The 26,695-nt window shown below is 40.9% G+C and overlaps 1 protein-coding gene and 1 pseudogene across 2 annotated transcripts in view; both read left to right on the forward strand.

Moving 5' to 3' along the window:
* The window catches only part of ANAPC1 (anaphase promoting complex subunit 1), a 102,579-nt gene extending 76,116 nt beyond the window's left edge, over positions 1–26,463 (forward strand). The window contains exons 39-48 of the mRNA XM_082851585.1: positions 3,462–3,548; positions 7,080–7,197; positions 8,118–8,195; positions 8,558–8,625; positions 9,640–9,778; positions 11,777–11,863; positions 13,105–13,200; positions 14,822–15,020; positions 20,443–20,577; positions 26,052–26,463. Of these exons, the coding sequence (XP_082707711.1) occupies positions 3,462–3,548; positions 7,080–7,197; positions 8,118–8,195; positions 8,558–8,625; positions 9,640–9,778; positions 11,777–11,863; positions 13,105–13,200; positions 14,822–15,020; positions 20,443–20,577; positions 26,052–26,167 (1,123 nt within the window). The 3' untranslated portion in view covers positions 26,168–26,463. The remainder of the gene's footprint in view (positions 1–3,461; positions 3,549–7,079; positions 7,198–8,117; positions 8,196–8,557; positions 8,626–9,639; positions 9,779–11,776; positions 11,864–13,104; positions 13,201–14,821; positions 15,021–20,442; positions 20,578–26,051) is intronic.
* LOC309970139 (proline-rich protein 14-like) lies at positions 4,516–5,852 on the forward strand (annotated as a pseudogene). The gene has a single exon. The product of its transcript is annotated as a proline-rich protein 14-like (transcript).
* Positions 26,464–26,695: the final 232 nt, after the last annotated feature.

The following is a 26,695-nucleotide window of genomic DNA, read 5'->3' on the forward strand; positions in this document are numbered from 1 at the left end:
TCCCAATTCACTGTTACTTTACTTCTGCCCAAAGATAACCGCTACGTAGCTTTCTAACACCTTTGACTGGTTTTGCTTGTTTTTGAAATTCAGATGAAATCATATACTATGTATCCTTTTGTGCTTTATTTCTTTTGCTCAACATTATGTTTGAGATTCATCCATGTTGCGTGTAGCATTGGTTTATTCATGTTTCAGTGCTGTTGAATTGAACTGTATGGTTATACCATAGTTATTAATTTATTCTGTTAGTGATGGATATGTTTGTTTTCTAGTTTGGGACTGTTATGAATGTTCTTGTACATGTTTGTGATTTTGTTATGTATAGATCTATGAGTAGAACTGGGTCATAGGGTATATATGTATGTTCTATTTCAGTAAATAATGCCATCAGTACACCAGAGTGGTTTTACCACTTTATATACTCATCAGCATCATATGAAGTTCCAGTTGCTCCCCATCCTGTCAACACTTGTTATTGTTAGCCTTCCTAATTTTAGCCGGCACGTAGTAGTATCTCATTGAGGTTTTAATTTCCACTTTCCTGAATAATGGTATTTGGCACCTTTTTATATCTTTAATGGCCAACTGAAAAGTCTCCTCTTGTGATGTCCAAATCTCTTGCTACCCATTTTCATATTGTTTATTCATTTAAAAAATTTTATTTGTGGTATAATATACATAACATAAAATTTCCCATCTTAACCATTTTTAAATGTACAGTTCAGTAGTATTAGATATATTCACATTGTTGTGCAACCAATCTCCAAAACTTTTTCATTTTTCAAAACTGAAACTCTATACCCTTTAAACAACTACACTTCATTTCCCCTTCCCCCACCCCCTGGCAACCACTGTTCTACTTTCTGTTTCTTTTTTAAAAAATTAATTAATTAATTAATTCATTCATTTTTGGCTGTGTTGGGTTTTCGTTGCTGCGCACACGGGCTTTCTCTAGTTGCGGCGAGCGGGGGCTACTCTTCAGTTGCGGTGTGTGGGCTTCTCGCTGAGGTGGCTTCTCTTGCTGCGGAGCACGGGCTCTAGGCACACAGGCTTCAGTAGCTGCGGCATGTGGGCTCACTAGTTGTGGCTCACGGACTCTAGAGCACAGGCTTAGTAGTTGTGGCACATGAGCTTAGTTGCTCCGCGGCATGTGGGATCTCCCCAGACCAGGGCTCAAACCCGTGTCCCCTGTATTGGCAGGCGGATTCTTAACCACTGTGCCACTAGGGAAGTCCCTATTTTCTGTTTCTTTTGATATGACTATTCCATATTAGCTTATCATTATGATCCCAAGACCTTTGTCAGTTTTGTATGTTGTAGTTATCTTCTCCTACTCTGTGGCTTGCCTTTTAACTCTCTTAATGTTGTCTTTTGACAAACAGAATTATTAATATTTTTCTTTTATGGTTTGTACTTCTTTGTCCTTCTGATGAAATACATTCTTATCCACCAGAAATGAAGATATTTGCTTATTTATCTTCTAGAAGTTTTTTAGCTTTTCCATTCACATTTGGATTTAAAGTTGACCTGGAACTGATTTTTCTGTGTTTTTTTCCCCAGTTGACACCTTACAGGTATCAAAAAGTTTATCCTTTCTGTACTATTCTGTAGTACCACTTTTGTTATAAATTAAGTGTCCATATACATATGTTTATTTCTGGGCTGTTAATGTTCAATTGTCTGTTTTTCTGTACTTGCACAGTACCACACTTGTCTTAAGTATTGTAGTTTTGTAATAAGTTTTGATATCCAGTTAGAGTAAATCCTCCAAACTGAGATTTCTTCTTCAAAAATGTGTTTTTCTGTTCTTGGCTCTTTGCATTTTATATAAATAATGGAATTTGTTTTTGATTTTTCCACACTAAATAACATGATAGAATATTGATCGGAGTTGCATTGAGTCTATCCACTGGTTTGGAGGAATTGAAATCTGTTATAACATTGAGTCTCTCGATCTGTGGGTATGGTGTATCCTTTCATTTATTTAGTATGTGACCTTGGACAACTGACATACTTCCTATAAGTCAGTAGGTTTATTTTACACTCTTAAGACTGAGTTAAAACATTGGAACTCACCTTTTCAGAAGTACAGAAAGTAAAGATTATTAGAAAGGTGTGCATTCATTCCCTTTTGACAGGTTTTGTAGAAGTTTCTTCTTTTAATTGTTTAAAATTAAGAGTGGTTAAGGAAATATTATGAAAATTCTTATTTTTTGATTTTTGAAAATTTATCTCCTTTCAAAGTAAGCCCCTGCATTTATTTTATCTTTATTCAATCTCATCTTTTGTCATCACACATTGCATGACCCTACTTGTTCTTCTTTCATACTGAGTAGATTTTCTCCCATTCTGCTGCTGCTTTTCTAGTGACTTTTTTAATCTTTGAATGCTTATGTGTACTCTGTAACAACATTTACATTTCTCATAGCATAGTTACACCCTTATGCTTAATCTCAACATTTCTAACATTAATATCTAATGTTTATCTTTGGATTTTGGTTTTATTAGAATGGTAAAGTGGAAATGCACATGTCAACATAGATATATTTCCATATTTAAATTTTGAAATCTCTTCTTCATTAAATATATGTGTGTATGATAAATGCTAAATTCTTACTTGATACCCTAATTATTAAAAAAGATAAGGAAAGAGATTTAGGGATGTGTGTATGTGTATAATAAAAGATATATGTATATAGAACAGTGACAACAGTGGTTTTATGTGATGTTCTGAACCATATTTATTTCAAAATATTTGTAAGAAAAGCTAAAACTTTAGACAAATCTGCCTGTTGGCCATGCTGAATTCGAGCAACAGTAAAATAATTGGACGAAAATTTCAAAAGATTTTACTTTACTAAGAGTATGTGGCCTTTGTAAAATAAGTTTGTCATAGCGATAAGAAAAAAAACTGTTTTTCAAGGAATAGTTGTTTATCCATTCACTGTAAATTTTTAGTGGTAGCTTTTGCCTGTTTTATTTAGTCTAGCATTCTAAGGAAATGCTTATGCTTTACAGAATGGAAAAAAATGTTTGAGATACCCAGTAAAGAAACCTCGTATGTTTAGAAGTAAGGTGCATATTTCTATAAATAGGTATATATAAAACTGGAGAAGGTAGCATACTTTACACTTGACTTTTTCAATATCTGTAATCTCTAGAATTGCACTCATGGTCCTCACTACTGTTCTCTTTTAGGTTAAAACTTTGCTCACTAATTCAAGTTTTAAATTTTAATATTTGTGAATAGTCACTCCTGCTTTAAATAGTAGATGGTGTTGGAGTGCCTTAAGGACTGACTGTAAAGTCAAGTGTTCGTTGACGCATTTGTATTGATCAAGGGTTAGCTTTATCAGCGTGCATTGCCACACTACCCGAATTTCCTGATTCTCGAGAATGCCATGAAAGTTTGCACAGTATGATTAACAGCGTCTGTCCCTCCCGAATTTGTTTTGCAGGTACTCTTTGAGCACATCAAACTCTTCCATTGCCGCTCTCCTCTGTGCCCTTTACCCGCACTTCCCAGCTCACAGCACTGACAACCGGTGAGTCTAGTGATTTTCCTCACGTGATCTTCCTTAAGTTCTCTAAGCGGGTAAATTGATTGTGTTTTGGCTCCGTGGATTTGTTTCCAAATTAGCTTTATCCTGTTCTTCAACTTAGTTATCTCCCTGGGTAAATCTTTTAAAAAGTTTCTCTCACAAAATATTAAACCAGAAGAGAACTTTGGGCATCTGATGACTGATCAGTCTTCTCCCATTCTCCAGGCAACAACTGCTCTAAACCCAGAAGTAGGCCAGACAGGGTTATCTTTAGGGAAAAACTCATCATGCAAAAGAGAGCAGCTAAGAGAAGATGAATATGTTTTGGCAAAATTGTTTAGTTCCAAGAGAGGAATTTGTCTGATTTAGCGGCAATGTCTATATGAATTCTGTTTTTTCTCTCTTTTACATGAATGCTGAGAAGTTTTATATAATTGACAAAGAAGGGACAGAAAAGCAAAATGCAGCCAAGAATTAGACAATTTAGAAGTGGAAGTGAGCAGTAGAACCTCAAACATGTAGAAGCAGTCTGATAATACAAAAGCTCTGCATATGTTAAAGTTTTCAATATGTTTAAAAAAAGGGGGGGGGCTTCCCTGGTGGCGCAGTGGTTGAGAGTCCGCCTGCCGATGCAGGGGACACGGGTTCGTGCCCCGGTCTGGGAAGATCCCACATGCCGCGGAGCGGCTAGGCCCGTGAGCCATGGCCGCTGAGCCTGCGCGTCCGGAGCCTGCGCTCTGCAACGGGATAGGCCACAACAGTGAGAGGCCCGCGTACCACAAAAAAAAAAAAAAAAAAAAAAAAAAAGGGGGATTCCTTGGCAGTCTAGTGGTTAGGACTTAGTGCTTTCACTGCTGGGGCTCGGGTTCAGTCCCTGGTTGGGGAACCAAGATCCTGCAAGCTGTGCAGCATGGCAAAAAAAAAAAGAAAAGAAAAAATAATTCTTTCCTTTATGGCCAAATAATATCCCATTATATGGATAGACCCCATTTTGTCTATCCGCCAACCCCTGGCTCGAGCATTATGGGGAGCCAGGAGCCCAAAACAGCCAAATCTGCAGCCCCTCGGGGCCCCTTTGCCCTTGGAAAAAGCCCCTCGGCAGGTCCTGGCCATGGTCCTGGAAGATGTCGTGGCTGCCCACAGGGTGCCCCTGGTGCCCCAAGAGGAGATCTCCAGCCCACGGCACCGCAGCAAACGTCAGGATTCTGTCTGCAGCCAACCACCTGCCTCGCCACGCAGGCAGGCCACGTGGTCCCCATAGGGCAGGCCTTCCGACCCACTGCACTTATGCCAAGAGCCCTTGAGCCGTGTCCGTCGGCCCTCTTCCACCCTGAGGCGGCGATCAAGGACAACGCCTGGCCCAGAGGAGGGCCCTTCACAAAAGGTGGACCAGGCCCCCCAGCCCACGCAGGTGGTGATGCTAGAGGACATTGCCAGCTCCAGACCCCCAGCGGAGGGCTTTGCCAGTGAGACTCCCTGCTTCATCGTCCCAGCAAGAAGAGCTGGGTCCACCAGCCAAAGCCAAAGGGACCTGGAACCCCCATTCCAACCATCTGCCCTGTCTGCAAACCCTCCGGAGAGCCCACCACCAGCCCCAGATCCTCTTCTGGAGCCCTCATCAACCCCGCCGCCATCCGGCGTTTTACGCCCCCGCCTCAGTCCCTGGGGCTTTGGCCCCGCCTTCGATTCCGTTCATTCCAAGCAGGAGGGCTTTGCTGACATCTTCCTCACGCCCAGCAAAGCCCCCCGCCCTCATCACCCCCCATGAAGTTGTAGTTGAAGATTGTCATGTCAGAGGCTGAGCAGTCCGGGGCTGTTGAGGGCACTGCATCTATCGGTCCCCAGCCCCCTATCTGCCAGTGGCGGGCTCAAGACCAGAATCCCCCAGCACCTCTCCCTAAGCCCTCTCTGGGCCGATGCCACTCCTGCCCTGGTCGGGACCGCCTGGCCCACCCCACCTAAGCCGGCCACGGCCTCGGCGGCGCACTGTGGGTGGTGGAGAGATGGCCTGAGCCCCACCAGCCCCTTGGCCCTGACTCTGGAAAGTGGTCTTCCCTCTTGGAGTGGGTGGAGGTCTCCTTCCCTCATCACATCTTGCTTGTCTACTGCGTCCACTTTTTCCTTCTTTGAACCTGCAGAACCCCAGTTGAGCTCAAGAGGAAGGAGCCAAGGGCCTCAGAAGACCAGGTGCTTTCAGACCCCAAGACCAAGACCTTGGGAAAGGCTTGCAGAAAGAACCACCAACACTTCCGTTTCCCTATGAGTTTCAGGCCTAGCCAATCTCTGTGGAGGAAGGGAAGAAAATAGCTCCTTATATCCCAGTGACATCCAAGGTGCTCCATGAGCTCAGCTGAAGGCACCCCCAGTGATCTGCCCAGAGAAGGTTCAAGAGGGGGAGCACTCCTTGAAGCAGTGAGCCACTGTGTAAAACTGCAGCGCAAGGCAGAGACAGTAATGACAGAAAGGTAGCTGTTTGTAAAAGTAGCCTCATCTGAAGTCCATGATTTAGTGATAGGTGGTGCATGAGAATATTGTTGGTAAATTAATAAAACTCGGACAGGTGGTCTATCATTTGTCAGTTCAGGGAAGGGTTTTTTGAGTTGTTGAAGTCAGCTATTGGTTAGGGTACAAGGGAGAGCTGCCCTCATGTTGCTGGTCAGAGTATCAGCTATTTTAAACAAAGCAATTTGGTGATAAGCACAAGAACCTTTATGTAACTGATATGTATCAGTTTTTTCTGGCCTTGATTGATTTTGTTTCTGGTAGATTTATAGGAGTGGGTAGGTTTGCATGGGAAGAGGGAGGGAATTGATATAACTCAAAGAAAAGTAAATTTGAAGTCTTGTTTTATCCTTTTATGGGATCTTAAAATGTAATAGCTTTGTATGTGTTTAAATTCTAAAATATAAATTTTAAAGTTAAAAAAAGCTTTTTTTGAAAACTCAGAAAAGCACACACACAGCAAGAAAAATATTACCCATTAATGTCACCCATTAATTTTTGGTGTACTGTGTTCTGGGTGTGTGTGTATGTATTTGTGTATAGGGATGTATATGTAGAAGAGCTTTGCTGTCTGAGGAAAACTGGCATCCTTTCTTTCCCCCTTTTCCCTACCAAACCTTAAGAAAAAAAAAGAAAGAAGTAGATCCCATAGAAGGTAAAAGGAGATGCCTGTGTTGAGCAGAAAAGGATTTGAAAACTAACATTATAAGTGATCAATTAATTACTAAATATTTTCATGTTTAGATAATTTTTACTTCCCTATAAAACCGCTTAACTGTGAAGACTCAAAGAATTCTTGGGTCAAGAGTTACGTGTATAATTTTTTAAAGAGAATTTCTCCATTACTTTTTTTTTAACATCTTTTCTCCATTACTTTTTAATTGAACCTCATCATCTTCCTTTAGGATTGCTGTCCTGAGAAGGTATCACTTGGCTCTGACTTGGTTTAACCCGTAGACCACAGCAGATTGTAGAGCTCATGTGCCGTCACCTGTTTTTTTTTTACCACCTTTCTGTGTTTTCTCTGAGCAGGTATCACCTCCAGGCTCTCCGGCACCTGTATGTGCTGGCTGCAGAACCGAGACTTCTCGTGCCCGTGGATGTGGACACAAACACGCCCTGCTATGCCCTCTTAGAAGTGACCTATAAGGTAACTCTCTCCCCCTGTTGTTGATTTGTAATTTTATTGCCACTCATCCATCTTTGCAAATCAAAATATTTTGAAAGTGGTGTCCTTTAAAAGATGACAATAGTGAGTTGAACTCATGTAAAAATTGAAGCTTCCAAAGTTCTTGTACATTCTGCCAGTCCATTGAGGCTCATTTGCAGTCTATGGGTGTAATATTTTAGAGACCATCAACTGCTCTTTTACCTTTAGAGCTTGTAGTTTGAAAATGTCCTTGTTAACTTTACGCAGCTGATAGCGGTGTTCTAAAAAACGGATTCTATTAGAATGATTCTTAGATTTGTTAGCAGAGTGCTTTAAAGCCCAAGGTTGTATATGTGATGAGAGATCTTTGATTTAGATGTACAGACAGATTACAAGTCATGTATCCTTCCTTCAGAAAATTGTTAGGTACCTTCCGAATATCAAAACTGTGCTAGGCTCTGGGGTACAAAGTTGAAATGACATAGTCATTCTCCTTAAGGAAATTGTGATAATTGGAGGTTTGTGTGGGATGCAGGGGGAGCGGAGACGTGCTCCCATCCAGCATCTCTGGGGGTTGGAAGGCCGTCATAGTAGACACGGTGTCTGGGCTTAGATTTGCCAGCTAAACCGGGCACGTTCCCAGCAGAGGAGACAACATGCAGAAACCCAGAGGCCTCGCAAGTGCAGAGCTTCAGTACTGCTGGCAGGTGAAGTGCGGGGCTCGGAGGGCTGGAAAGTGGTGCTAGCTCTGCAGAGGATTGTAGACAGTAGCCCTTCCAGACTTGGGTATCAGAGAGGATTTTGTGCCGTTTGACAGTCTGCCTACAAACTGCAGGGAAGGGGAAGTGTAGAGCGATGTTCTTTTTGTACTTCTCCCTGACTATATGGTGAGCTGTGACTCTTCCTTTACATTTGTAAAGGGCACTCAGTGGTATGAACAAACCAAAGAAGAACTGATGGCTCCTACCCTTCTTCCAGAACTCCACCTTTTAAAGCAGGTAAGCAGGATGTGAATAGGGAGATTTATCCAAGGGGTGAATTCAGCCGGAACAGCATAGCATTTAAAGATAGCTAAATAAAAGCCTACGCTTTCTCAGTGTTTTATAAGAAATGGGAAAGCAGCGCAGGAGGAATAGTCCTGAGGAATAGAGAAGGTCTTTACTGGGGGCTCGTTACTGATGGCCGAGATGGCCTGAGAACATGATTCACTTACATGTCCGTCTGGAAATGGGGCTTGTTAACCTCTCAGTATCTCTTTCTAGCCCATTTTATTTTTATTTCCTCTGAGAAGCATGGGTTTCATTTTATCAAACTAGCACTTTCCCAGCATTGGATTGACTGTTTACATTTATCTTGGCAGATTAAAGTTAAAGGCCCACGATACTGGGAACTGCTCATAGATTTAAGCAAGGGAACCCAACACTTGAAGTAAGTATATAGAATTTCTCAGATGTGTCTGTGAAGGGAATAGAAATATATGGGAAGATATAAATTATAGATTATTATGTAGAATGCTCCTTGTCACCCTTTAATGTCACCCAGGACAATATGTAGTGTTGAATAAAGTGGTCTGTATCTTTGAAACAGTTTGTATTAGAAAGTAAAATTTTTAATTTAGAAGTCAAATCCTATTTATATTAATTCATTGAGAAACTTGAAGTGACTTCAATTGGGACAGTAGTGGAATTGTCTTTTGGAACAATAATGAAGGATTTAGTTTAAGAAAATGAGGCTGATTTATATATGTCTACAAAGGGAACTTTGTACCAGTTGGTGTTTTTCAGACTACATCTTCTGTTGCATCTCTTTACCATTCCCTCGTTACATTGCTCTCATAAAATTGAGGTTATGGTAGATTACTTTTGGGCGGAAATAGTCATATGCAAGTAATTACTTTGAAGAACAGAGAGTGTTAATAATTTTACACTTCAGTTAGTGTGTAAATTAAGTCTTTAAATTCCCAGAAAGTTTAACAAGCTTGTAACAATTTTTAAAGTACAGTCCTCATTTCTGTTTCTCCCAGACTATCTATATAGTAGCTGTTTTCTGTATTGTTCTGTCTGAGATTTGCAGCATCCTTTTCTTTTTGCTATAAACCAATCAGTAGATATTTAAGAGAGTATGAAGACATGTTAGATAAAATACCTCCTTTGAAGTCCACACTTGAGCCAATAGTCAGAATGACTTCTTATTTACCAGGTCCCGTGAATCTAGATGGCAGAGAAAAGCAGAACCTGATTATGACTTTGTTGTAGGGACTGATTGAGTTTAGACACAGTAAATAATCATATATCTTAGTGGAAAGTGGTGAAGACTTCACCTCATGCGAAGTCTTGTTTAAGACGTCACTTATTTCCCAATACTATTGTTGGGAAACACTGCATTCCCAGCCAACAACTGCCAGTAATACCTCATATTAAATTCATTCTTGTTTTCTCTCAGGTCAATCCTTTCCAAGGACGGGGTTTTATATGTTAAGCTCAGAGCGGGTCAGCTCTCGTACAAGGAAGATCCCATGGGGTGGCAAAGTCTGTTGGCCCAGACTGTTGCTAACAGGAACTCTGAAGCTCGGGCTTTCAAGGTAGTAACTGGTAAAAACTGAAGGATATTCTCATCTCAAGAAAAGAATATTTATAACTTTGTGTGATGATGGATGTTACCTAGATTTATTGTGGTGATCATTTCTCAATATATACATATATGGAATCATTATGTTGCACACCTGAAACTAATAAACTGTTATATGTCAATTATATCTCAATTTAAACCCCCCCCCCCAAAATTGAATGATGAAAGGGAATAGGTTCAAATCCCACTAGTCCACCCAAAACATGTACTTCTATGATAACATTTATGGTACTGTTTAGGTAGATCTGCTCTCTCTAATCATTGCATATTATAAAGGATGAATGACCTTGGGCCTGTTGGCTGTTTTCTGTGACAACCATTATAAAATATGGGCCACCTGCCAGGACTCTAAGGATGATTTACATTTAGTGGCAGGGACAGTCAGAATATATCTTAACACTAAAAAAAATTTAGCTTAATAATTAATCCTCAAATCCATTAAGATTTACTTAAGACATGGCCCAAATAAAAGATTTTTGCAAGGTAGCACTTATTAGTTCTTATGACTGAGCCTTTATAATAGTTTCCAGGTAATAAATAGATATAGTTGACATCAGTGAATTTTGTTTGTCAGTATTCAATACGTTCTCTATGAAATACTTTTTTTTTAAAGATTATTTTGGTGTGGACCATTTTTTTAAGTCTTTATTGAATTTGTTACAATATTGCTTCTGTTTTATGTTTTGGTTTCTTGGCCAGGAGGCGTGTGGGATCTTAGCTCCCTGACCAGGGATTGAACCCACACCCCCTGCATTGGAAGGCGAAGTCTTAGCCACTGGACTGCCAGGGAAGTCCCTATGAAATACTTTTGAAGGATTTTTGGGCAAAGTTTAACTTGAATTAGCACTGTTGCTTTGATTTATAAACTAGGGCCCATCTCAAAGATCCTAATCCAATTTATAAAGAAAACAGATAAGTTTAGACTTGAGTTTGAATGGGGCAAATTTATAAAAGTTAAAAGACACCTCCATTTCCTGCCTGCTGGGAGTTCAGAAGTAAACTGACTCTCGGTGGAAAGTGGTAATACCTTCATATTCCATTTTCAGTCTTGAAACTTGAGTGACAGTCCTCCTCACCCTTCCTTCCAGTTTTTTTATTGTGGTAAAGCACACATAACATAAAAAAATATAGTGGCTTAAACCTTTTAAGTGTATAGTTCATTGGTACTAAGTACATTCATAATGTTGTGCTGCCACTCCCACCATCCATCTCCATGACTCATTTCATTTTGCAAAACTGCAGCTCTGTCCCCGTTAACACTAACTCCCCATTCGCCCTCTGCCCAGCCCCTGGCAACCACCATTCTGCTTTCTCTCTCTCTGACTTTGATGACTCTAATGACCTTATGACAGCATTTGTCTTTTTTTGAGTGGCTTATTAGAGTGATAATCTTTGTTCCTTACCTTTTCAGTAACAATTCTAGTTTCTAGTTTGTTTGCCTTTCAGTTCGTTAAGGAAGGAGAGGGAAAGCCTTTTTTGGGTGAGTTGTGTAAGAAGCACCTGTTTTGATAAATCAGTAGCTCACGGTAGCTTGTGCAAAAAGTTTCTTAAGGGCTTCCCTGGTGGCGCCGTGGTTGAGAGTCCGCCTGCCGATGCAGGGGACACGGGTTCGTGCCCCGGTCTGGGAAGATCCCACATGCCGCGGAGCGGCTGGGCCTGTGAGCCATGGCCGCTGAGCCTGCACGTCCAGAGCCTGTGCTCCGCAACGGGAGAGGCCACAACAGTGAGAGGCCCGCGTACCACAAAAAAAAAAAAAAAAAAAAAAAAAAAAAAGAAGTTTCTTAAAACTTCTCAGCAGAACAGGTTGACGAAGCTCTAGCAAGTTTTACCTTGGGTTTTTTGGGAACACTGTGAAAAAAATAAGGTAGGTTATAGGTGCATGCATTACAGTTTGAGTAGTAATGAAAGAAATCTTTATTATCTCACTTATGCTTGTTTGTTTATTTTTTAGCCTGAAACGATTTCAGCATTCACTTCTGATCCAGCACTTCTGTCATTTGCTGAATATTTCTGCAAACCAACTGTGAACATGGGTCAGGTATATATTATGTGGTTTGCTAGACTTTGTTGTTTCTATCTGTGGACCACCAAAAAAACCTAAAATATCCGTATGTAGCTTTGATATTGATAACATGCCTCAGGCACATTGGATGACTTTTGTTTGGCAAGTATAGATTTTTTGTAGTCTAAAACTATTAAATTCAGTAACTTCCTACCTTGATAGAAGAAAACAACTTAAAATTCCTAAGACATTAGTTTTGATAGGTGATACTTTATGTCCATTCTTGTACTAATTCATGTTTTCAATGTTTACTACCCTTCTCTTGTTTTTACATAATTTTATTAATTTTGTTTTCTATTTGTTTTGTAACCCTTCTTTTTGTTGGTCATAAAACCATTCTCTTAAGGATTCAAAGGGTACTTGCTGGTAGATCTTTGATTTAATCCATCATTACAGGTGGCAAGGACTGGATGTAGGAATTAGATGATCCAGGATTGATGGCCTATTGCCTGCAAGTGTATATAGCCTTGGGAAAATTTTTCAACCTCTTTGAGATGTAGTTTCCTTATTTCTAAAAGTGGGGTTATAATAGAACCTACCTTACCTTGTTGCTTTGAAAGTTAAGTGATATAACCTTCCTGCCACTTACTTACTGAATTTTCACTGTATATTGGGCACTCTGCTCAGTACTCTTTCTAAGTTTTTCCTTTAATTCTGACCCAGAGAGTAGGTACTTTATTGTTGTGGGTTTACAGATGGGGATACTGCCACTGAGAGATGTCACATGCCCAAGATCACACAGCCAGTGAGGGCTGGGGCCTGCACTCAAGACCACAGGTCTCTGGTGAAAGCCCACGCCTGCCCCTAACCCCAGCTGGACTTGCTGTGCAGGCTCCCCCTAACCTGTTCTGCTCAGTGTTTCTACTGCATCTTGGTGTGGTGGATCCTGGGCGCCCTTTCTGGATCGTGTTCTTGCCAGCCCAACCCAAGACATAGCTCTGTGATGTCCTGCCTGCTCATTTTACCCAGCGTGGTTCACTCCTCTCATCCACAGCACTTACAGCCTTAACTGTCCCATGGGACTTAATTTTGGTTATATTTCATTGGTGTTTAATATTGCATGCACTTTGATTTTATAAAGACCTAGCTGTTTTGCCCTTTTATATCATTCACTGCAGAACTTAAGAATGGGCCATAGCAATTGCTTTACAGTTGTTTTTCGAATTGATTTTGGAATATACATTGATGTGCTACAAAAAGATTCTGACTTTCCACAGAAACAGGAAATTCTGGATCTCTTTTCTTCAGTGCTATATGAATGTGTGACCCAGGAGACCCCGGAGATGTTACCTGCATACATAGCAATGGATCAGGTATGGTTCAAAAAACCTATTCCAATTCTGATGAGATTCATCTTGTACTTCACATAACATACGAACAGTGAGGTAAGATTCTCTCTGTATCCATCTCTTTAGTTTCTCATTTGCTTTTAGAATTTTAAAAAAGGAATCCCTATCAAAGTTGAAAGCTCTGTATAGCTTAGAGTTTATGATGACAAGTGGGGTTACTCCAGGGGTTCGCCTCTTCTGGCCTCTTCCTCTGACAAGTAGAGGAAGAGCACGTTCCCTTCCTTTCTTCCCTAGCATCCTCATGTCTCTTGCCTTCCTCCTGATAAAGCCTCTTCGTGGAAAAAATTATGCAAGTGAGCAGTAAGTGAACAAACGGTGCCCTGATGATAGCAGTAGTGTGCAGTTACACCTGCATAATTAAGCTCGCAGAGGTTACAGCATCAGCATGTGGGGATTTAGGGAGCTGGAGTTCATTTTTAAATTTCTTTTGTGTTATTGTTGTTTTAAAAGAGCCTAAAAGGGGTAATGCAGAAGATAATGCTCAACAGCTTTGCTAAAGGATCGGACTAATTTATTCACTTTAGGTTATTAGTAATAAATATGGCTTTTTAAATAGTGTCATATCTTTCAGACTCAAATTTGCAGTTAAACTAAGCCAGTAGTTTTCTAACTTGGCTAAAATTTATCTGGGAAATCTTAACAATTCAGATCCTCAAGTCCTATTCCATAGTTACTAAATCAGAATTTCTGAGATGAAGTCCAGGATCTGTAGTTTTAAACAGCCCTTCGAGTGACTGTGATATAATGAGTTCACAGATGAGAATTTGGGACTCAGTGTCTAAAGTCAAAGGAAGTAATCTCTAATGGAAAAATAATCTCTACTGAAAAACTGAGTGGGAAAACACAGGAGATAATTCCCCAAAACCTGTGTTAAGTAACAATCTTAATTAAAAGGCCAGTTCCAGTGTAACCGAGTAGGCCTAGAATGCCATTACTGTCAGGTATCCACCTTTTTGGTTGATAAGTATGAATACCTGATGTCCACACTGGTACTGCTTCTCACAGTATCTCTCTATACAACAGCCAAGTAATGAGTTGCATTTTTTAGTTGCTGGCTGAGAGTGTGTTCTCTTTTTACACTCTGAACCTTCTTCACCCCTTGCAGTTGTGGGTGTGTATCTAGAGAAGAACATCCCTTCTGGTTGCAGCCTTGGTGACTTTGCAGATGGGTCCCAAGAACAGCACTATCAATAATACTTTTGCCTTATGACCCCTGGAATCCCTGGCCTGATCCTGGCCATGTCATTGTACCCAACCTGGGTTTCCCAGAGGTGACTGGCTGTAGACCTATTGGTCTTCATTTTTCAGAGCCATTGAGCCGAGAATGAGCTCATTTGCCTTTGCTGTTTTTTCACCTGAAAGCTGTTCATGTTCATTTTGAAGAGAGTGGGCCATGTATGTAAACCCAGTAGGGGGCTCCTCTGTGGGGCAGACTGCAGCAAAACCCAGAATGGGTTCCCCTCTGCCCTTCCTTGATCTTATGAGGCACATTTAAAAAATACTCTAGTATACAACTCTGAGGGAGTGACAGTTAGCATCTTTACTCTTTCATTAAGTAGATTGCTGTTTCTCTTTTCTCTGCAAGGCTGTAAGAAGACTGGGAAGAAGAGAAATGTCCGAGACATCTGAACTTTGGCAGATAAAGTTGGTGTTAGAGTTTTTCAGCTCCAGAAGCCATCAGGAGCGGCTGCAGAACCACCCTAAGCGAGGGCTCTTCATGAACTCGGAATTCCTCCCTGTTGTCAAATGCACGATTGATAATACTCTGGACCAGTGGCTACAAGGTAATGACAGCATTGCGCCCTTTGTGTTTTTAAGCCGCACTGGGACTCAGGTGTTTCTGTTTTGACCTTTCTTTCCATTGGAAAGCAAGATAAGTCTGAGTACAATCCCGAATGGCTATAGATGTAGTTTCCAGTTAGATGAATTACATTGATTATCTGCTTTAACTTCTTTAACAAATAGATTTAACTCTGCTTTATAAGCCACGGGGAGACCATATATATAGCATTTTAAATACCACTTGACACTTAGGAACTTGTTTTATTTTTTCTAACATCAGATCATGTTCCTTTCCAGTGCCTCTCTCTTCTGTTTCTTAGGGGTGTGGCCTGTCACCTACCCGAGGCCCTTTTTTCTGCCTTTACCTTGTGTACACTGAAAACTTGATGTGGACTTAGAGTGAATGCTTCTTTTACCAGTTCTGTGAGTCAGTCAGTGAGGACCTGGGGCATATGTAACTGGCTTTCTGTCAGCGGAAGCACTGCCTTGTGATTGCAGGGAGACTGTGAAATTACTCCTGACAGTGTAGAAGGAATCATGGGAGGCGAGTGATGGGGCCTTTTGATATATGGAAAGCTGTTTGATGTGTAATATATGCCTGAAATTGATTTTTAATAGTTAACCCCTTGATCTTTTTATTCTTTTCAGTTCTAATGCTTCCAGTATGTATCTGACAGCAACTTGCTTTGAGTAAATACTAACTCTAGTGGTATCAGTAGGAACAGTTCCTAATTCTGTAAAGTTGTTAGTAACTGGTAGAACCCAGGAATTCGAATATAATTATGTTTAAAGCTATCTGCGTGTTCCACTACACCTGGCTGAGGCTCCGCTGCCTGCCCTGCCACAGCCCCCGGGTGACTGATGCTCCCAGGTCCCAGCTGCTCTTGCTTTTTCTGTATTTTAGTTAGACAAGAGATGGGAGTGAGGGGGAGGTGGAGGAAGGGGGAAGAACGTTAGTTTGAGCCTGTCTTCACCCGGCTTTAGAGCCGGGGTGGGCTCTGCCCAGGCACTGGAGGTACAGGGGAGGAGGAAGAGGGAGACCCACTAGAAGCGGGGAGCCTGCCAGGGCCCCTCCCCAGAGGAGGGAGGTGAGGGTGGAGGCGGGTGGGGCAGTGGTTTTTGGCAAACATGAGGGGGACCCTTGCCTCCCTATTTCCCATCTGCACCCATCTCTCCCCCGATATGAATACGCTATTTGTTTCTTTAAAAAAAAATTCCGAAAAGATTTAACTGTAAACCAGATTGTGAGTGATATATATGGAAAACAGCAATTTCAAACTCCCAGTGTTTATGTTTAACACCTGCATGTGCTCTGGTATTTCTTCTTGGGATTTGAAAGCTCGTGCAGTTTCACAATTTCTAAAAATATGATAATCGTTTTGTTCTCATGTTTGGGAGAAAAATACATGTTATTTTATAGGTGTTGATGTTCTTTTTTACTTCAATTTAGTGTTTGATCACCCATAGCAGATCCTTGCTGTGGATAAGAAATAAGTCCTTAAACCTTTGCAGATTCTCTGATTTGCATGTTTCATATAATGTGATGAAGCTTTGGCAGTGACTAGAGCGTTCTCTAAAACAGTGCCCTGAATTGCTTTCTCCTCACTGCTCTTTAGGGCATTTGGTGGTGGTGGGTTACAGCATTGTAAGTAACCTTCACCAGCTTTGACTTGCCACTCTGATTGCCAAAAATGTGTATTTATTTTTTTATTTAAAAAGAACTATCACTTTAAAAAAACTCTTGGGCTTCCCTGGTGGCGCCGTGGTTGAGAGTCTGCCTGCCGTTGCAGGGGACACGGGTTCGTGCCCTGGTCCGGGAAGATCCCACATGCCACGGAGCGGCTGCGCCCGTGAGCCATGGCCGCTGAGCCTGCGTGTCCAGAGCCTGTGCTCCGCAACGGGAGAGGCCACAACAGTGAAAGGCCCACGTACCGCAAAAAAAAAAAAAAAAAAAAAAGCCTCTTAAGTATGTGGTCTCCCCTCACAGATACTATTAGCTTTGGGGTGGAGAACAATAAATTAAATGACGATGCAGAGGCCGTGTGACAGCACTGGAAACTGTCATTCATATTTGTGTCTCAGTGAAATCACAGATGAATATATGGACTTTTAAGGTGGCTCACTAGTAACCCAAACTATAGCCATGAAGTCTGGAAATGGAGTAGACTGATCATATTGTGTACATGTTTTGTGATTTATCTCCTCAAATGGATTTTAATTGAACAAAGAAAATGGGTTTAAAGTTGAAGAACTTAAAAAGTTTTATTTACTTTTATATTTTATTATGGAAAATTTAAAGCATAATGCAAAGTAAACATAATAGTATAATAAATCCCATTACCCAGCTTCAACAGTATCAACATTCTGCCATTCTTATATCATCTGTACATTCACCCATTGACATGCTCAGTTATTTTCCAAATTGTGCCATTTTACATTCCTGCCAGCAGTGGGATGCAGTGCAGATTTTGGCATTGTTAGTCTGTAGTTTTAGACAGTCTACTGAATATGTAGTGGTGTCTCATTGTAGTTTTAATTTGCATTTCCGTGATGACTCACCATGTTAATTATTTTTGCATGTGTTAGTTATTCATATACCCTTTGCAAAGTGTCTTTTCAAACCTTTGCCCGTTTTTAAAATTGGCTGTCTGGAGTGTCGAGTTGTAGGGTTTGACATACTCTGGCTGCAAGCTCTGTCACATATGCTTTGCACATATGTTCTCCTACTTTATGCCTGGTGTGAGCTGGGAGTTTTCTTTTTTCTCAGCTTTAAATATGGATACCTAGTTGTTCCAGGACCACTTATGCAAAAGGCTTTTCTTTCTCATTGAATTGCTCTGGAGCCTTTGTTGAAAATCAGTGGACTGTGTAAGTGTGAGTCTGTTTCTGGACTCAATTCTGTACGATTGATCTGTATGTCTGTCTTTATGCCAGTACTACGCTTCCCTAACTACTGTAGGTTTAGAGTAGATTTTGAAATTTTGTAGTGTAAGTCTTCCTACTAAAGTGGGAAATTTATAGTGCTAAATGCTTACAGTAGGAAAGTCTCAAATTACTAATCTAAGTTCTTTGAGAAATTAGAAAAAGAAAAGCAAAATAAACCCAAAGCAAGGATATAAGAGCTGAAATCAGTGAAACTGGAAGCAGAAAAAGTGTAGAGAAAATCGGTGAAACAAAAAGCCAGTAGGCAAGGGCTTCCCTGGTGGCACAGTGGTTGGGAGTCCGCCTGCTGATGCAGGGGACGCGGGTTCGTGCCCCGGTCCGGGAAGATCCCACATGCCGCGGAGCGGCTGGGCCCTTGAGCCATGGCCGCTGAGCCTGTGCGTCCGGAGCCTGTGCTCTGCAACGGGAGAGGCCACAACAGTGAGAGGCCCGCGTACCGCAAAAAAAAAAAAAAAAGGCCAGTAGGCATGAGAAAGTCGTTGACGAGGAACTGTGAGCGATCACGCTCTCTCCTTCCTCTCTTGACAGGTTGCCACAGCAGGGTCTCCTCTTGCCTCCTTTATCACCCCTCCTGCTGCCACCCCCAGATGTTCCCACTCCCACCAGACTAACATCCTCATGTCAGGTTCAGTGGACCCCTGATAGTCTTCCTGTCGCTCCCTCTCATTCTTATGGAAACAGACCTCCCTTGACCTTTGTGACGGCACACTTTCCCAATTCTTTTTTTTTTTAAAAAAAAACCCTCCGACCATTCTTTCTTAGTTTCATCACTTAGTTTCACGGTCATTCCTTCGTTACCTTTCTGGGAGTCACCCTTGCCCCTTCCTCTCCCTCCCTCTCCTGTCTTCTGCGGTAGCCAATCCATTACCAGATCCTTTCAGTCCTAACTCTTAAATATCTCCTAACTCTGTCCACATTTTGCTGCTTCTATCCTAGAACAAACCGTGATTATTTCTTGCCTGGACCTGTAGCCTCCTGCAAGTCTTCCTGTTTTTCATTCTCATCTCCCTCTCACTGTCTCTAGTCAACTGACAGTGGTCTTTCAAAGAGTAAACAGATTCAACACTTCTGCTTAAAACCTCGCAAAGGCTGCTGATTCAGTTGTGAAAAAAATCTGTACCATGTGGCCAGCAGGCCCCGCATGACCAGCAAGGCCTCTGTCTCCCTCTACAGCCTCTTTCTATACCACCTGCTCCTCACAAACTCCACTCAGGCACCCTGGTCCCTTCCAGTTCCCCGAAAGCATGGAGTTCTTTCTCACCACGGGACTGTTGAATGTGCTGCTTTCCCTCCCGAGAACCTTTTTCCTCTCATTCTTTGCCTGCCCAACTCATACTCATTCTTGCAGCCTCCACTTACATGCCCCTTCCACACAGGCCTTCCAAGACCACACTGCCTCAGGCAGCTTTCCTGCCATCTTTATATCTCTCTTTCTCTCTCTCAACCTTTTTCTCTGTATCAAAATGCCTTTGTCTGCAAGTAACAGAAGGCCTGACTCAGCCTGGCTCCAACAATAGGACACCTATAAACTTACATAATTGGAAGTCCACAGTTACGGCAGGCTGTCGCTCCAGTGGCTCCAGCTCCATTTCTCTGAGGTTCCATCAGTGACACTCTGTGCCATGACTTTATCCTCAGAGTACTTCTTTCTGATGGCAATGAACTGACTGTAACAGTTCCTTGCCTCCAACTCAGAGGAAGAATAGAGTTGCTTCCAGGAGCTTTGCCATAAGAATGAGGAATTTGTTTCCCAGAAGCCTCTAGCAAACATGTTCTCAAGCATCTCCTTGTGTCTCTGGCTTGCACTGGAACTCGTGCACATTCCTCGATCAATCCCCGGGGTAGAGTGTCTCTCTGAATGGCTTAGGTCTGCCTGTCCTTGAACCATTCACTGTGTCAGGGAAGTGGGGTTGCCCTGATTGTCCCAGACCAGTGGTTCTCACAGTGTGGTCTCTGGAGCAGCAACAGTGGGATCACTTGGGAGCCTGTTAGAAATAGTTTTTCTGGCCCCATCCAAGAAATTGTGGGGACCCACCCATCTGTGTTTTAATCAGTCTTCTAGGTGATTCTGATGTCTGTTAAAGTTTGAGAACCTCTGGCCAAGATAAATCAGGATCAAGTCCTGGAGCTGCAGTCAGTCCCCTCAGATGTGACAGTGGAGGGAAGGGTGGTAGAATGGGTGTTTGGGGAGACGACCATGGTGACCACTGCACCCTCATGGCACTCATCACAATTTATGATTAGCGTTTGTTTGCATCGTTAGGTATGTAGTATCTCCGTCCCCCGCAGCACTCTAAGCTCCGCAGTGACGGGCACTCTGTCTGGTTTACCCCAGTAGCCTTAATGCCCAGTACAGGACCTGTGTGGTATATGGTAAGTGCTCAATGAGCTCTTGATGAGAAAATAATAAAAAGAAAGCGTTCCTTGTGCCTCTCAGCTCTGTAATCGATTGGTTCTGTTCCATGTGTGCTTCTCTCACAGCTGGGGGTGATGGGTGTGTGCACGCCTACCTCAACGGGCAGCCCTGCGAGGAGTCGCAGCTGAGCATGCTGGCCTGTTTCCTCGTCTACCACTCAGTGCCAGCCCCGCGGCACCTGCCGTCTATAGGACTAGAAGGTAATTGCACATCTACATCCTCTTTTCAGTACCTGTATTACCCGCTGATGGGTTTAGTTTCTTGTTAGGAGGTGTTTCTAAACTGAGTTATTTTCTCCAGTTAGGTTTTTGGCTTCATTCATGTTTGGGTGTTATTGTTCAGAATTTTTTCTGGAAGCAAAAAAAAAACAAACCCCAAACTATCCGAATTTTACACATGCATAAACATTTATTTACGTTCAGAAGAGGATGGATTCTTCACAGGGCCCCAGATACCAGTATACACTAATAAACTAAATGTTCGTATTCTTTTTCTCTGTTAATTGATTTTTATTAAAGTTATTTTTCTGTATTTTTTGGGTTTTCAGTTTGGATTTTTTTAAAACACATAATATTAATTTCTAATATTATAAAGCTTTGAAATGATCAGGTACCTAATTTTGTATGTATTGACATTTGATTGTTTTCATAATAGAGAGTTTAAAATCTTAGCATCTAACTGTATTTTTCAGAATATGTAATCAGATACAAAATTTGTCCATTTAATCATTTAAACTTAAAAGTTTAATGATATTACTGATTTATAGCTGCTTTGAAAACCTCAGATGAAAATGCACTGTTCAGAGACTTCTGTTGCAGTTATGGCCACAGTGGAATTGCTCGCATTAGACTGACTCTCCTACAAAAGCAAATATAAAAGTGGACAAACTACATAAAGTTTAAAGGAATTGGTGGCAACCATAGTGACCAGACTTGATTGAGAGACAAGAATTCCTGAGAGAAGGGACTCATTTGAGGAGCTCCATATTTACTGTGGCTTTCTCCCAGAGGCATTTGTCAATTCATTACAAGAAGTCGAGTCCCAGCAAAAAGCAGCAGTGCTACTGGGCAGAGGAGCCAGAGGTTGGATTAATGATTGCCCAGGGCTAGAACTTGAGGAGCAAAGTCCCAGATAGGAGGGGACAAGAGGAATAATAACTCAAAAACCTGGACACACTCTTCCCTTGAGGCATTTGCCAAATCTTAACCTGCACATGCGCAGGATAAAACTTCAAGAAATCTAGCAGAAACCAGGAGGCTAAAAATGTGGGCAACAATTCCAACAACAGCATAGTGCCAAGGAGACAAAGGGCGGTACTCAAGGCCTGCCAATCCCAGACATTCACATGAAACAGTAGCAGGGCCAAGCCCTAGCAGGAAAGGTAACACTGAAACACAGCAGACCTAAAATTAGCCTAGAGCAGAATTGAGGAGATCTGCTTGCATGCTACCTCCCTGATAGAAGAAAAATTAACCTGTATAGGAGGAAGAAAGTGTCTTAAACTTCTACAGTTTTAAAATCATAGTATCAGTGTTGAATCACAATTAAAAGACATAATAGGAATAAAAGGTAGAAGAAAGAGACTTGTATGTGATCCAGATATTGGAGTTATCAGACTTCCATAACTCCAGTATCTGGAGTTACTATGACTAATAACTGACTAATATTTCCAAGAAAATAGAGGAAAAGATACAGAATTTCACCAGAAATCTGGAATCAGTGAGAGTTAAATGGAAATTCTAAAACTGAAAAATATAACTAAAATTAAGAAATCAGTATATTCCCTGGCAGTTCAGTTCTTAGGATTCCATGCTTTCACTGCCCAGGGCCCAGGTTTGACTCCTGGTCGGGAAACTAAGATCCTGTAAGCTGTGTGGGTGCAGCAAAAAAAAAAAAAAAAAAAAAAAAGAGGAAAAAAAAGAAAAAAGAATTCAGTGTGTAGATTAATTAACATATTAGACACAGCAGATAAATGAACTGCAAGACAAGTGTGTAGAAAATAAACAGATTGAAGCACAGAGAGAAAAATGAATGGAAAATTCAGAAAAGAGAGATGTGGAACACGGTGAAGAAGTCAAACATGCATGTAGTTGAGATCCCAGAATATGAGGAGAGAGAACATGAGATAGAAGCCGTATTTAAAGAGACAGAGGCTAAGAATTTTGAAAAATGGATGATGAACATCAACCTACAGTGACTCCTGAGCAAGATAAATACAAAGAAAACCACACCTAGTTGCAAAGAAGTCAAGGTCCTAAAAATAAAAGAAGAAAAAAATTTAAAGCATAGACTTCCTTTTTCATCCAGGATGGAGTAACAGAGATCTGATTTACTATCCTGCCTGAAAAAAGAAAACAAAACCACACAAAATAAACAAGCTGAAAAAACAACAAAGAAAACTGGACACTGCATATGAAATAATGGCCTGTGAGACGCATATCAGGCAATGAAGAGGAGTGACCCCTGAGAGACGAGAAACAGGTGACATAAGCCCTGTGATTGGCCCTAAAAAGCTAACAGCCTTGAGAGTTTCCAGACTGTGAAGGAGGGAGAGGGAGCCAGGAAGAGCCTGGGAGACTCCTTCAGTTGAGGTGATGGAGCTGAGAGTACAGGGAGCCAGAGGAGATAGAGTTTACATGATAGAGTGCCAGAGAGGAGAGGGCTGCGCACAGAGAACGCCAGATGTCTGCAGAGGGTCCCCCTCAAATATCAGAAGAGTCCTTACTAATCAGCACATGCATGTGAAGAAGTTTCCCAAGGCTGAGGGAAGAACTGTCCTAATGGATTAGAGAGAACCAGTTTGCACAGGTTCAGGAACAGTGTCTGTTCCCACAATTTCACAATTTAAGGGGCTGTACTCAGTGTGGTCTTGCCTCCATGATGGGAAATATTTAGCCCTAGACTAAACAGAAATATTTAGCCTTAGACTAAAATATTTTAGCCCACCTTAAAAATCTTAAAGGCACGACACAAAAGGATCAAACTGCTTTTCAAGTAATATAACTCTATCCTGAAAGCTCAAGAATACAGAAATACGAAAATATCCAGCACCTACGGTAAAATTCATGATGTCTGGCATACAAAGAAACAGGAAAATACAGCCTATAATGAAGGAGGTGAGAAATCAATTACAACTGACCTGGAATTGACATGGATGTTAGCAGACAAGGACATTAAGACAGTTATTATAACTCAATTCCATATAACATTATTCCATATTTCAGAACATTAAGAGATATGGAAATAGAAAAAGAATCTAACTGAACTTTTAGAGGTGAAAACTATAATTCTGAGAAAAACACACTGAATGGGATTAATAGCAGATTAGACATTGCAGAATAAAAAAAAATACTGAGTTTGAAGACATAGCATTAGAAACTATCCAAAATGAAATGCAAAAAGAAAAAAATTAAAAAAAAAAAAGCAACAGAGCATTAAAAATGGAGTAAGCTCTGGGACTTAAAGGACCCAATTTACATGAGATTGGAGTCCCTGAAGAAGAGAAAAATGGGGGAGAGGGACAGAAAAAAATACTCGAAGAAATAGGGTGGAAAATTTACAAGTTTAATGAAAACTGAGGTCCACAGTTGCAAGAAGTTCAATGAATCCCAAGCCTGAGAAACATGAAGAAAGTTGCACCAAGGCACATAATAACCAAATTGCCTAAAACTAATGATAAAAAGTCTTCAAAGCAGCCAGAGGAAAAAGACATGTTACAGAGAAAAAAATAAGAGTGATAGCATATTTTTCATAGGAAACAATGCAAGTGATAAATTAGTGGAGTAACATCTGTAAAGGACTCAAAGGAAAACCACTATCTAGTTAGAATTTTATACTCAGCAAAAATATCTTTCAAAAAAAAAAAGACCATGAAATAAAGCCTTTTTCAGACACACAAAAGCTGGGACAATTCATCAACAGCAGACCCACACTACTGGAAATGTTACAGTAAGTCCTTGAGGCAGAAGGAAAATAATGTCAGATTGAAATATGGATCTACACAAAGGAATGAAGAGCATTGGAGATGGTAACTACATGGAGATATACATAAGGTTTGTTTCTTTTAAAAGTACGTTTTAAAGATAATTGACTTATAACAATAATAAAAATGTACTATGGGGTTTATAAAATCTGAAAAGCAAAATGTATGACAATAATAGCTCAGAGGCTGGGCAGGGAGAAATGGAATTACAGCCATAAGGCCCTTATACTACCTGTGAAGAGGTATAATCTTACTTGAAGGTAATCTGTGATAGAGATGATACTATAAATCATAAAGCAACCACTAAGATAAGAAAACAGAGTTAGAGCCAATAAGCAATAAAGGAGCTATAGTGGAATCATAAAAAGTACTCAGTCCAAGAGAGAGGAAAAGGGGGAACCAGAGAACAGACAGAGAAAATAGAAAACAAATGGCAAGATGATACATTTAAACCTAACCATAGTGATAGTCACATTAAGTCTAAATGGTCTGGGGACTTCCCTGGTGGTCCAGTGGTTAGGACTCTGTGCTTCCACTGCAGGGGGTGAGGGTTCAGTCCTTGGTCAGGGAACTAAGATCCCTCATGCCGCGTGTTGTGGCCAAAAAAAAAAAAAAGTCTAAATGGTCTGTTAGAGTCCACAGTGTATCAGAACATTGGAGATATTTTCCATAGCTCATATGTATTTGTTCTCTGTCTTTGAGTTTTAGCAAGGTCTTGGGAACACTGTGGATAACAATTAAATAGGAAATCTCTCTTAATTCCTGTTGAGGTTTATTAAACACATTTAATTCACAGATTACTGGCAGAGTCGATAAAAGGAAATACTGAAGAGAAATAGTTGCTTTCTTCATATTTTGTGCAGCATTACAACTCTTTCTTGTGTTAGTTATGCTTTTATCAGAAAGCCACTCGATTCATATCATGAGACTCTTATCTGTCCATCTTCATGGGATCATATGACCCACCTGTACACTCTGCTGTCTGCATGTCTACTAGGATGCTTGTTGTGGCTTAGAGACTCATCGGGATCATGTATGTGTATATGTTGGGGCTGAGGAAAGGGAACTGTGGACAGTGGCATGTGGTGAGGATGGAGGCAAAGAGGAAGATGATGCTTAATAGAATTTGCAGGTCATACACTTACTGCGTCCCCTTAGAGCAGTGGTTCTTGACCTTGGCTGCACATCAGAATCACCTGGGCAGCTTTCAGAGCTCCAGATCCCAGGCTGTACTCCACATAAATTACATCAGACTCTGTTGGACCAAGGTTGGGAACCATTGCTTGTTAGAGGAAGAGGCTTTAGATTAACTTCTCTGTTACTCATTTTGAGCCTGTGTCTTTTTTTTTAGGTAAATTATTAAGTGCATGGATTATGGTAATTGAGGATAGATGGGCACATTTATTAATTATATTTAAGTAATATATGTATTTGAACAGTATTAATAGTTTCACATATGGTTACAGGTCAATTTCTGAAGTACAGAATGGATAAATTAAAATTTTATATCAAATCATACCCTATAGTGCATTAGGGAAATTCATAGTTTAAATATTATCTTTCAGTAATTGTTTTCAAGTGGAAGAACGCCAGCTTGAAATGTGATTATGTGTCTTAAGCTTCTTTGAAAGAGGATGTGTCGCTGAATTTATTTAGATACGTGACCCCTTCCCTCCAATTGCATTTCTTTAGGGAACACAAGTTTCGCAGAACTTCTCTTCAAATTTAAACAGCTGAAGATGCCAGTGCGAGCTTTGCTGAGATTGGCTCCTTTGCTTCTTGGAAATCCACAGCCAATGCTTATGTGATCATGTCTGGTGGTAAGCCTACCCTGAAAAGTGACTTCTGCACAAAAGCGTGCCCAAACAACAAAGCTAAAGAAACCTTTATAAGTTTTATAATATAATTGGGGGGGAAATGAGCTGCACAAACCTCAATGCATTTTAAAATCAAGGGTTTTAAATATCCCAGAGACTGTTGCTGTTGGCATTAACATTATGAGAATATAAAAATGAGTGAAAATTTACTTTTGTAAATAAAATTTTTTGGTTTGTTTTCAAAACTCTTGATGATTACTTTAGTTTGGGGTTTCAGAGAGTAGAGCAGTGGGGGCTGAGATGGATATTAGTTTTCGAAATCTTTCAAAAAGATTTCAGGTGATTCAGGTGAAGTGACTTTATGCTCAGAAATGCAAAGTTTTTAAAGAAGCTCTGTCATATAGTTTTACTTTCTGCAGCAATGAAGGGCTTTTAGCATTTCTTAAGGTGTCACCATAGTCTTGTCTAACGTAAGTTCGTACATCCTGTGACAGTGCCAGGCATCCTCATAGTATGATC

Source organism: Leucopleurus acutus (assembly GCF_964270905.1).
Source record: "Leucopleurus acutus genome assembly, chromosome: 12".
Taxonomy (NCBI): domain Eukaryota; kingdom Metazoa; phylum Chordata; class Mammalia; order Artiodactyla; family Delphinidae; genus Leucopleurus; species Leucopleurus acutus.